We start from the raw sequence: 12,023 nt of genomic DNA on the forward strand, positions 1-12,023 counted from the left end.
ATTATACACATACTGTATAAACTTCATTTTTTTTCTGTTGGGACTCAGTCACACATGGGTACTGGATGTGAGTACCTGTTGCAAAACACAGACATACTGAGGACAAATGTGTGTGCCAGACCCCTATACAGAAAGCCCTGCCCAGCTTCATTAATTATAATAAAAACATGACAAAAAAGTTAAACATCCTGGTGGCACGGTGAGCGACTGGTTAGCACTTCTGCCTCACAGTTCTGAGGACCCAGGTTCAAATCTGGCCTCGCCTGTGTGGAGTTTGCATGTTCTCTTCGTGCCTGCGTGGGTTTTCTCCGGGTACCCTGTACTGGTCGCCAGCCAATCGCAGGGCACATACAAACAAACAACGATTCGCGCACACATTCACATCTAAGGGCAATTAAGGGTCTTCAATCAACCTACCATGCATGTTTTAGGGATGTGGGAGGAAACTGGAGTGCCCGGAGAAAACTCACGCAGGCACGGGGAGAACATGCAAACAACCCAAACCCACAAATAAAAAAATAAAAAAATGTGATGGCGCATGATGTGTATGCATGATGCCTTCTTTAAATTTCTGACAGCCCCATCATGTATGCATGCATCTTGTTGGAAAACACTTGTAATCCTAACAATAATAAACCGAAACGTTGGCTGCTCCTGTTTTTTTTTTTTTTTTAGTTTAAATGTGCATATTGCTACTGTGACAACCTAGTTTCCCTCACTGGATAAAAAAATATCTATCTAAATTAAAGCACTGTATTTTTAACTTCAATGACAAACACAACGTTATTTGACGAAATAATAACACAACAAGATCCCCCGCCCCCAATTGGGTTACATTTTGATTTTGACCTACTTCTTTTCAATCCCGCCATAATTTAATCCGGGAAAACGATCGGAAACAGGAAGAAACTTTAAAGCGTTATGATAGGCCCGCACATTTTAAGACCCTCCCTTGTCTCGATGCCGACTGTGTCGCTCAAAAAGGAAGAAAAATCTTAACCTTTCTGATTGGCTCCCACAGCTCAAGAGGCCCTTCCCTTTTCAATGCCGATTGGTCAATGTGACGTTCCGGTCTTTCCTTCGCTTCCCTTGCGTTCGTTCAAGTAGAATTTGAGCGGGATCTTGCACCGACAAGGAGCCAGTTCTGCACTCGCTGCTGCTGTTTGGACGAGGACTTCAGACAGACATTTGACGCCGTGACAGTTGGACTAACTACACACAGTGCCAGGATGCATGTGATTAAGAGAGGTCAGTTTACTTGCTCGAGGCCTTCAACTAGTTCCTCTGATTTACAAGACAAACAATACAAAATAAATCGTGTCGTTATGGCCCAGCTGTTAAATCGTTTTGTTACACGGGGACAAAATGGAGCCTCCCAACTGTTCACCGTTGTTAGCTGGCAGCACACAACAGCTAGCTTGAGTTTCCCAGCTGGATTACGTGAAGATAACTAAGAAGGTTGGCTTGTGAAAAACGCGTAAACGACGTTATTGCTCAGAAGTTGCAGTAAATGTGGCGTTTCTGCGTCGCTCGTCGCCCATTCTCGAGTTTCTGGATGGCCGTCTTTGTCGCCTAACTGTTTATGGAAGGACGCGCATGCGCAGAGGGGAACAAAACGGTTAGTTGCATAATTAAACAATAAGGTTCCAACTAAGACCCTAAGACTCTGCCTTTTGATACGAGTGACCCGATTTATGAGTTTTTTTTTTTTTTTTTTTTTTTTTTTTTTTATTATACTTGTGAGGGTGAAAAAAACTAAATAGCACTGTATGGTGGCAGCGAGCTTAAACACAACTAACTTCACAATGAGCGGTATTTTGGCAGATAGTAAACAATTAAGAGGCTTCAAGCTGCTTAAAATCCATTAGCTAAACGCGAACCCTTAATGGGAAACACCATAGACAGGCTAACAAATGGCATATAAGTGGCTGTGTTATAACCTTTTAAGCAACGAATGTTGAAGACAAACTGCAGCAATACATATAGCCAGACAATATAACAATACTTGCTGTCATAAATTCTCTATCCTCTGTGAAAAATAACTAATACTACTATAGCTTACTGAGTCACTTAATTGTGAATCTCATTTTCTGTTTTATGCCTGTATTATAGTGCCCCCTGGTGGCCAAGGCACATACACCAGAAGCAGTAGCTCAATGTCCTGTCCATTGAACTGAAGCAGAAAATTTGGCCAAAAGTAATTTGTCACTTCTATTTAGTTGTCATTACTATATGTATAAGTGCAATATTCTCGTATGCTATTTAAAAATAAAAAAACGTAAACATTTTGGGGGGGTAGCTAGAACGAGTTGAGTTTGCATACATTTCATTGGGGAAATATGATTTGAGATGCAAGTGTTTTGAGTGGGGTCATAAAAACTAAACACTTGTATCTCAAGGCACCACTGTACCAAAAGCACAAATTATGAGTATGTTAAACAAATGCACAAATTCAAAACGATGCCCAAAAATGATGAACTAGAGAAATGTGATGTAAAACAAAACAAAAAAAAAGGGTTTTGAAATTGCAACTTGTTAGTGAACTGAAGTTTTAACTGCACAAATAAAAAAAAATAAAAAATGAAAGTGAACACATTCTTGTGAGTAGTTGCCAGGAGCCTTTTACAAAGATGAAAAAAAAAAAATGCAGAATTTCAATTTGTTAGCTGTTTTTGTTATGGGTATGTTCCAGATGGCCGCCAAGAGCGCGTCATGTTCGACAAAATCACCTCGCGGATCCAGAAGCTTTGCTACGGCCTCAACTCGGACTTCGTGGACCCCGCCCAGATCACCATGAAGGTGATCCAGGGCCTGTACAGTGGCGTGACCACAGTGGAGCTGGACACACTGGCGGCCGAGATCGCTGCCACGCTCACCACCAAGCACCCCGACTACGCCATCCTGGCGGCGCGCATTGCCGTCTCCAACCTGCACAAGGAGACCAAGAAGGTGTTCAGCGAGGTCATGGAGGACCTCTTCAACTACATGAACCCACTCAACCGCCGCCACTCGCCCATGATCTCCAAGGAGACGCTGGATGTGGTCCTAAAGCACAAGGACCGCCTCAACTCTGCCATCATCTACGACCGTGACTTCTCCTACAACTTTTTCGGCTTCAAGACCCTGGAGCGCTCGTACCTGCTCAAGATCGACGGCAAGGTGGCTGAGCGCCCGCAGCACATGCTAATGCGGGTGGCGGTGGGCATCCACGGCGCCCGTGTGGACTCCGCCATCGAGACGTACAACTTGCTGTCGGAGCGGTGGTTCACGCACGCCTCGCCCACTCTCTTCAACGCCGGCACCAACCGGCCGCAGTTGTCTAGCTGCTTCCTGCTGGCCATGAAGGACGACAGCATCGAGGGCATCTATGACACGCTCAAGCAGTGTGCCCTCATCTCCAAGTCGGCCGGCGGCATCGGTGTGGCGGTCAGCTGCATCCGCGCCACGGGCAGCTACATCGCCGGCACCAACGGCAACTCCAACGGCCTGGTGCCCATGCTGCGCGTCTACAACAACACGGCGCGCTACGTGGACCAGGGCGGCAACAAGCGGCCCGGCGCATTCGCCATGTACCTGGAGCCGTGGCACTTCGACGTCTTTGACTTCCTGGAGCTCAAGAAAAACACGGGCAAGGAGGAGCAGCGCGCCCGAGACCTGTTCTACGCCCTGTGGATCCCGGACCTGTTCATGAAGCGGGTGGAGAGCAACCAGGACTGGTCTCTCATGTGCCCCAGCGAGTGCCCTGGCCTGGACGAGTGCTGGGGTGACGAATTCGAAGCGCTGTACACGCGCTACGAGGAGGAGGGCCGGGTCAAGCGGGTGGTCAAGGCCCAGCAGGTGTGGTACGCCATCATCGAGTCCCAGACGGAGACGGGCACGCCGTACATGCTCTACAAGGATGCGTGCAACCGCAAGAGCAACCAGCAAAACCTGGGTACCATCAAATGCAGCAACCTATGCACGGAAATCGTGGAGTACACCAGCCAGGACGAGGTGGCCGTGTGCAACCTGGCCTCCGTAGCACTCAATATGTACGTCACGCCTGAGCGCACGTACGACTTCAAGAAGCTGGCGGCTGTCACCAAAGTCATCGTCAAGAACCTCAACAAGATCATCGACATCAACTATTACCCGGTTCCCGAGGCACAACGCTCCAACCTACGCCACCGGCCCATTGGCATCGGTGTCCAGGGGCTGGCCGACGCCTTCATCCTGATGCGCCACCCATTCGAGAGCGCCGAAGCGCAGCTGCTCAACATCCAGATCTTCGAGACCCTCTACTACGCCGCGCTGGAGGCCAGCTGCGAGTTGGCGGCCGAGCACGGCACCTACGAGACGTACCCGGGCTCCCCTGTCAGCAAGGGGGTCCTCCAGTACGACATGTGGGAGGCAACGCCCACGCCGCTGTGGGACTGGGCGCTGCTCAAGGAGAAGATCGCCAAGCACGGCGTGAGGAACAGCCTGCTGCTGGCGCCCATGCCCACCGCCTCCACCGCGCAGATCCTCGGCAACAACGAGTCCATCGAGGCATACACCAGTAACATCTACACGCGCAGGGTGCTCTCCGGCGAGTTTCAGTGCGTCAACCCGCATCTTCTCAAGGACCTCACCGAGAGGGGGCTCTGGGGCGAGGACATGAAGAACCAGCTCATCGCTCACAACGGATCCATTCAGGTAAGAGTGGCCACGGCGTATAGATTACAGAACTGCTGACCTATAGAAATTTGTAAAAATGTGTCTGAATTTCCACATTTTGTCAAGAACACTACCCCAGGACAGTTATAACAGTATATTATGTAATAGGATAATAATAATTATGCATACTGTTCAATTGTACAACATAATCATTACTCTATAAACATAATTGCTACTAAAATTATGGCTTCAATCTTGTCATGGTGGACGGAGTTGCAGCATGAATCAAAGTAGGTGATTTTGAAACGCCATCTTCAAAAATATCTGTCCGGATTAATTCGCCTTTACCATTTCTGTTTTCAACCTTTGTTTAAAAAAAAAAAAAAAAAAAAAAGCCTAAAATGAAGACACTAAATAATTTCAAAACTTTCCCCTTTAAGTGATTTCTAGCCTCATTAACCCCAAATAATGTTCAGCTTTTGTAGAAGGCTTTTTATCTACTGTATAAGGCGGTGCTTCCCAACCATTTATGAACCCAAGCACATTATGCCTGCTTTCACAATTTGTTGCTGGTGTGAATAATTGAACAAATGTATACAATACATATTCAGGCACACCAAATGAGCCCTTATGGCACACTGGTTGGGAATGTATAGTGTTTTTTTTTTTTTTTTTTCTTTTCAGTTTAAACCTTGAAATACCCCCCTGACATCCTTTAAATCGTATTAAACCACATTTTTGTATATTGTATATATATCGTAAAAGTATTTCAACACAAAAAAATACAATTAAATAGTTTGACCCTAAACTATCACACATGCTGTAATCACATTGAAACTTATTTAAACACGAGTATTTGAACTCTCAAGCATAAAAGGGATAAAAAAAAAAAAAGCATTTGTTTTAGAGTGTAAACCTTAAAAACATTTGTAAATCCATACCTTCAACAAAAATCCACATTATAGTGGCGGATTACTGTAATGCAGCCCTATGTGGGGCACAAGTCAGTGCAAACTGTAGGCTGGTCCTAAGCCCAGATAAATGCGCAGAGGGTTGCGTCAGGAAGGGCATCCGGGTTAAAACCTTGCCAAAGAATTCCATACCGGATCGGTCGTGGCCCGGGTTAACAACGTCCGCCACCGGCGCCGTCGGAAATTCAGCTACTGTGGGTCGAAGTAAAAGAAGAAGAGGTGGAAAGCGGGTTCTTCGGCAGAAAGAGAAGAGGAACGCACAGAGCCTAGAACTGAATGTTGGGACTATGACAGGAAAATCTCGGGAGTTGACTGACATGATGATCAGGAGAAAGGTTGATATATTGTGTGTCCAGGAGACCAGGTGGAAAGGCAGTAAGGCTAGAAGTTTAAGGGCAGGGTTTAAATTATTTTACCATGGTGTAGATGGGAAGAGAAATGGAGTCGGGGTTATTTTAAAAGAAGAGCTGGCTAAGAATGTCTTGGAGGTGAAAAGAGTATCAGGTCGAGTGATGAGGCTGAAATTTGAAATTGACGGTGTTATGTGTAATGTGATTAGTGGCTATGCCCCACCGGTAGGATGTGACCTAGAAGGGAAAGAGAAATTCTGGAACGAGCTAGACGAAGTAGTTCTGAACATCCCAGACACAGAGAGAGTCGTGATTGGTGCAGATTGTAATGGACGTTGGTGAAGGTAATAGGGGTGATGGGTAAGTATGGCATCCAGGAAAGAAACTTGGAGGGGCAGATGGTGGTAGACTTTGCAACAAGGATGCAAATGGCTGTAGTGAACACTTTTTCCCAGAAGAGGCAGGAACATAGGGTGACCTACAAGAGCGGAGGTAGAAGCACGCAGGTGGATTACATCTTGTGCAGATGATGTAATCTGAAGGAGGTTACCAACTGTAAGGTAGTGGTAGGGGAGAGTGTGGCTAGACGGCATAGGATGGTGGTGTGTAAGATGACTCTGGTGGTGGGGAGGAAGATTAGGAAGAGAACCATGTGGTGGAAGCTGAGGCAGGACGAGTGTTGTGCAGCTTTTTGGGAAGAGGTGAGACAGGCTCTCGGTGGACGGGAGGAGCTTCCAGAAGACTGGACCACTGCAACCAAGGTGATCGGAGAGGCAGGCAAGAGAGTACTTGGTGTATCTTCTGGCAGGAAAGGAGAGAAGGAGACTTGGTGGTGGAACCCCACAGTACAGGAAATCGTACAAGGAAAAAGGTTAGCTAAGAAGAAGTGGGACACTGAGAGGCGAAAGGAATACATTGAGGTGGCAAAGGCCAAACAAGAGGCATATGATGCCAGGTTGGAGACTAAAGAAGGCGAAAGGGAACTATACAGGTTGGCCAGACCGAGGGATAGAGATGGGAAGGATGTGCAGCAGGTTAGGGTGATTAAGGATAGAGATGGAAATATGTTGACTGGTGCCAGCCGTGTGCTAGGTCAATGGAAAGAATACTTCGAGGAGTTGATGAATGAGGAAAATGAGAGCGAAGGGAGAGTAGAAGAGGCAAGTGTGGTGGACCAGGAAGTGGCAATGATTAGTAAGGGGGAAGTTAGAAAGGCATTAAAGAGGATGAAAAATGGAAAGGCAGTTGGTCCTGATGACATTCCTGTGGAGGTATGGAAGCATCTTGGAGAGGTGGCTGTGGAGTTTTTGACCAGCTTGTTCAATAGAATTCTAGTGCGTGAGAAGATGCCTGAGGAATGGAGGAAAAGTGTACTGGTGCCCATTTTTGAAGAACAAAGGTGATGTACAGAGCTGTGGCAACTATAGAGGAATAAAGTTGATGAGCCACACAATGAAGTTATGGGAAAGAGTAGTGGAGGATAGACTCAGGACAGAAGTGAGTATTTGCGAGCAACAGTATGGTTTCATGCCTAAAAAGAGTACCACAGATGCATTATTTGCCTTAAGGATGTTGATGGAAAAGTACAGAGAAGGTCAGAAGTAGCTACATTGTCTTTGTAGATCGAGAGAAAGCCTATGACAGAGTACCCAGAGAGGAACTGTGGTACTGCATGTGGAAGTCTGGAGTGGGAGAGAAGTATGTTAGAATCATACAGGACATGTACGAGGGCAGCAGACCAGCGGTGGTGTGCTAGACGAATTTAAGGTGGACGTGGGACTGCATCAGGGATCAGCCCTGAGCCCCTTCCTTTTTGCAGTGGTGATGGATAATACTTGGGGCCAACCGTCCAGAGCAATGGTGAGTGTAGTCAGGAAGTGAAGAAAAAGGTCTCAGGTGTGTTATGTGACAGAAGAGTCTCTGCTAGGATGAAGGGCAACGTTTTATAAAACAGTGATGAGGCCAGCCATGATGTACAGATTAGAGACAGTGGCACTGAAGAGACAACAGGAAGCAGAGTTGGAGGTGGCGGAAATGAAGATGTTGAGATTCGCTCTCCGAGTGACCAGGTTGGATAAAATTAGAAATGAGTTAATCAGAGGGACAGCCAAGGTTCGATGTTTTGGAGACAAAGTTAGAGAGAGCAGACTTCAATGGTTTGGACACATCCAGAGGAGAAATAGTGAGTATATTGGTAGAAGGATGATGAGGATGGAGCTGCCAGGCAAGAGAGCGAGAGGAAGACCAAAGAGAAGGTTGATGGGTGTCGTGAGGGAAGACACGAGGGCAGTTGTGTTCGAGAGGAGGATGCAGGAGATAGGCTTACATGGAAAAGGATGACGCGCTGTGGCGACCCCTAACGGGACAAGCCGACAGGAAAAGAAGTGGCGGATTACTGTATTCCTGATCCTAGCCTTGGTTTTTCCTCGTGACAGGACATCGCAGAGATCCCAGATGACCTGAAGCAGCTGTACAAGACTGTGTGGGAGATCTCCCAGAAGACGGTGCTCAAGATGGCTGCCGATCGAGGCGCCTATATCGACCAGAGCCAGTCGCTCAACATCCACATTGCAGAGCCAAACTATGGCAAGCTGACCAGCATGCACTTCTTCGGCTGGAAGCAGGTGCGTGTCGAAGAATTCAGATTGAAAATGTATACAAGATGATTTCTGATTTATCTTTTAAGCTTATCCAGGTCTCCTAGATATTAAGTATCAACTCTAACAGAAGCCTTCTTAGCTTTGACTTTACAATGAGCACTCCTCCTTCATCTGTTCCCAGGGTCTAAAGACGGGTATGTACTACCTTCGCACCAAGCCTGCCGCCAACCCCATCCAGTTCACGTTGGACAAGGAGAAGCTGAAAGAGGTGTCCACCACCGAGAAAGCCTCAGAGCAGGACGCCAAGGAGCGCAACACGGTCGCTATGGTGTGCTCCCTGGAGAACAGAGATGAATGTCTCATGTGCGGCTCTTGAACGGTCACTCGACTAAGCTTCCATTCAACTACAGAAGTTCAGTTCGTCAGAGCAATAATACTTAAGATGTACTAAATAAAGTGTATATTTAACGGGTGGATTGCAACGTTCCAATGCGTCTTGTGTTGAGGAGCAACGGAAATGCACAAAAATCTGAGATAATTCACTTTAATTTTGTATAAAATGAAAACATAATTTACACTGTAAATATACACTTATTACAGCCCAGAGCAACGATGAAGACAATAAAAACCGAGTACCCTCTCCTCACTGTTGTTACAACCAAAAAATAAATTATCAAAACATCTAGAAAGGAACATTATACAATATTACCATTACTGATTTGTTCAACGTGGATCACTATAGGCTATAAATAGCTTCATTATACACAAAACAAGCAATTATATATATTTAAAAAAAAAAAAAAAACTTTACATGAACAAAAACATGACTTTCAGACACCTCAATGTAGGAATAATCGAGTAACTTAAAGCAGGGATGGGGAACCCAAACTATGGTAAAATGATGTGCGTGTGTGGTTTTATTGTTTTTGGGTTTTTCAGAACAGATCATTTGAGTTTGGGTCAGATTAGGTTTCCCACCCCTGATTTAAGACTTAATCTGCCTTCGCTCAACCACCATCAAACCATTCAAAAATGTTACACAGCAAACTCAACTTCACTCATTTCCAGCGAGAAGAAGCCTTAAAGGGAAAGCCACAATGGCGAATAAAGAGCGCAATTTTTTTTTCCTTTAACAGTACCTGTGGTGGTGTAGCGTTTAGGTCCAGCATCATGAGGAACCTGAGCCAAGTATTCAACAGTTCCAGTCAGTTTTATCGGAATTATCAAAAAGTACCGTCAACTGTGAACCACAAACTTGTCGTGTTGTATGAAAAATAGATCAACAGTATATAAATAATGTTTTTTTCACAGACTGGAGGGGTGGGGGGGTGCATTTTGTCTCCCACATTTACAGTAAATGATAGAAGTACAATTTGAGATTTTTATACAAAGACGAGTATACAAATATCTTGTAATTCTACGAAGAAAAAATATATATGCACTTTCTGGATCAAGTAGAATAACACTTTTTTTAGTAGGACGCAACAGTTAGGCAAGCTTACTTTAGCATAATGTCTAGAGAAGTTGGAGAGAAAAAAAAAAGGGCTTGTGTTGTTAGCTCAATTATAAGGAGGATGATTAGTGGCAAATAATTGTCACTCAAAGCAACAGAACATTGCAAAAAGTCACCGACTTAGCTTTGTGGTAATGTGTTAACTTAATGATAAGGATGGTGAGACATTAGCAGGAAAGGCTCATTAGCACTCCAAGCTACAGATAAAGTTAGTCACTCGCTTAGCTCAATGATTAAAAGACTGATGAGACATTAGCAGGAAATTAGCCAAGCTGCTAATTAGCGCTCATATAATAGAAAATGCAATAAGTCAACCATTTAAGCTTTGCGGTGACACGTTAGCTCAATGATAAAAAGGACAATGAGACATAAGCGCAAAATGCTAATTACCACTCATAACTAATTATGTGAAATAGGCGAAAATTAGCCAGGCTGTTCGCACTGAAATCATAGAAAAATTCTATTAGTCACCCACTTAGCTTAATGATAAAAAGGATGATAAGACATTAGCAAGAAATGCTAATTAGCCAGGCAAGCTAGGCTAGTGCTCCAGCCATAGAAAACTAAAAGTCACCAACTCAGCTCACGTTCTAAAGGATAAGACATTAAGGAGAAATCCCAATTAGCGTAGAGCTAGCTAGCATGCAAAGCCATAGAAAACATTAATAAACACCAACTTAGCATTGCTGTTGTGTGTTAGTTGAATGCTTAAAAAGGATAACCAGCCATTGGCGGGAAATGCTAATCAGCCAGGTGGCTAGTTAGCGCTCAAAGCCATAGAAGACGCTAGCAGACAAGCTTAAAGGTGATGTGTTGTTAGCAAGTGAGTTTAGGAGGCAATGCGCAGTGTTTTCTTTAAAACGTCCATACTCGTACCACTGCTAGGAACTCTACGCATTACAAATATCTCCAGTACGAAAAGGTCCTCCGTGTAAACGGTGAGGGGTCATGAGTTAGCCGTAAACTAGTTTGTCACCCAGCTGTTGTCGTATAAACATACCCACCAACAATATGACTACAATATAGATTATACATTGGTGAGTACCTCACAGGCATCTTATCTACATTACCTAAGACTGTGTAGCACTTCCGGGACTTCTAGTGCATTGTGGGAGATGTAGTCGATCATGGTGTTTTTGGCTGATTTGCTTGCAGGAACAGTGTTTAGGCCTCTCCAGGTGAATGAAAAAGTCTACTCTAGCGTAGGAACCATACATCAGAGATTTAGAAAAATATGAGGCTCAGAGGGGTGCGGCAAGGTTCGGGGAAATGTTTCCAGTTTTAAGGCAGTCCAGTCTTGTCCAGTCCAGTCACGTTCACTCCCTCTTGGGTGGCACCTGATGCGTGGTGGGGTCCTCAGCTTGCTCGCCCTCGCCTGGGTGGCCGCCGAAGAGTCGGTTGAACTTGCGTAGCTGCTCGCTGGCTGTCACGCTCTCCTCCTGCAGACGCTGGTTGTTCTCACGCAGGTTGGCCATCTCGGCCAGGAGCGCCACCTTGTCATGCTTCTCCTGAGATAACGCATACATACAGTATACAAAGTATATTATATAGTAAATAAATGTATAGTATGATGGATGATGCTTCCGGTTTACAAGACGGCACGCTCAGTTACTCCATACTTGCTGTTTTTCATTTGATTATTTGGATTTATGAATTTGATTTCATTTTATTTTTAATATTTACTGTAATTTTGACTTGCTTCATTTATACCAGAGGTATTGTGAAGTGAACCATATCACATAACCTTGCCAGTTAGCTGAAAAGCGCGAAAAAAAATAAATTGGAATTGCCCCTTATGACACCCCAGATTACGGTATTGTACATTTTTATAAAATGTTCTACTATAGAGCACAGGAGTCAAACTGGTGGCCCGGGGGCCAGATCTGGCCCGCCACCTCATATTATGTGGCCCGCGAAAGCAAATAAAAATTGCTAATAGTGTTCCAATGTAATC

At 45.0% G+C, this 12,023-nt stretch overlaps 2 protein-coding genes across 3 annotated transcripts in view; one reads left to right on the forward strand and one right to left on the reverse strand.

Moving 5' to 3' along the window:
* The first annotated feature begins 1,089 nt into the window (after nt 1-1,089).
* Nucleotides 1,090-9,578, forward strand: rrm1 (ribonucleotide reductase M1 polypeptide). The gene is made up of 4 exons (XM_061682093.1): nt 1,090-1,248; nt 2,693-4,674; nt 8,392-8,580; nt 8,738-9,578. The coding sequence occupies exons 1-4, from the start codon at nt 1,230-1,232 to the stop codon at nt 8,930-8,932; spliced, it is 2,385 nt and encodes a 794-aa protein (XP_061538077.1). The 5' UTR covers nt 1,090-1,229; the 3' UTR covers nt 8,933-9,578.
* The window catches only part of sipa1l3 (signal-induced proliferation-associated 1 like 3), a 111,983-nt gene continuing 109,046 nt past the window's right edge, over nt 9,087-12,023 (reverse strand). For both annotated transcript variants that reach the window (XM_061682090.1, XM_061682089.1), the window contains exon 23: nt 9,087-11,577. In XM_061682090.1, coding sequence (XP_061538074.1) covers nt 11,386-11,577 — 192 coding nt within the window. In that variant the 3' untranslated portion in view covers nt 9,087-11,385. The remainder of the gene's footprint in view (nt 11,578-12,023) is intronic.

The sequence above is a fragment of the Phycodurus eques genome, chromosome 7 (genome assembly GCF_024500275.1).
Source record: "Phycodurus eques isolate BA_2022a chromosome 7, UOR_Pequ_1.1, whole genome shotgun sequence".
NCBI lineage: Eukaryota > Metazoa > Chordata > Actinopteri > Syngnathiformes > Syngnathidae > Phycodurus > Phycodurus eques.

Bases quoted from the DNA above. Each gene is read 5' to 3' on its own strand.
- rrm1 (XM_061682093.1), top strand. The intron at 4,675-8,391 runs GTAAGAGTGGCC...TCCTCGTGACAG, and splicing joins CTCACAACGGATCCATTCAG to GACATCGCAGAGATCCCAGA. The intron at 8,581-8,737 runs GTGCGTGTCGAA...ATCTGTTCCCAG, and splicing joins ACTTCTTCGGCTGGAAGCAG to GGTCTAAAGACGGGTATGTA.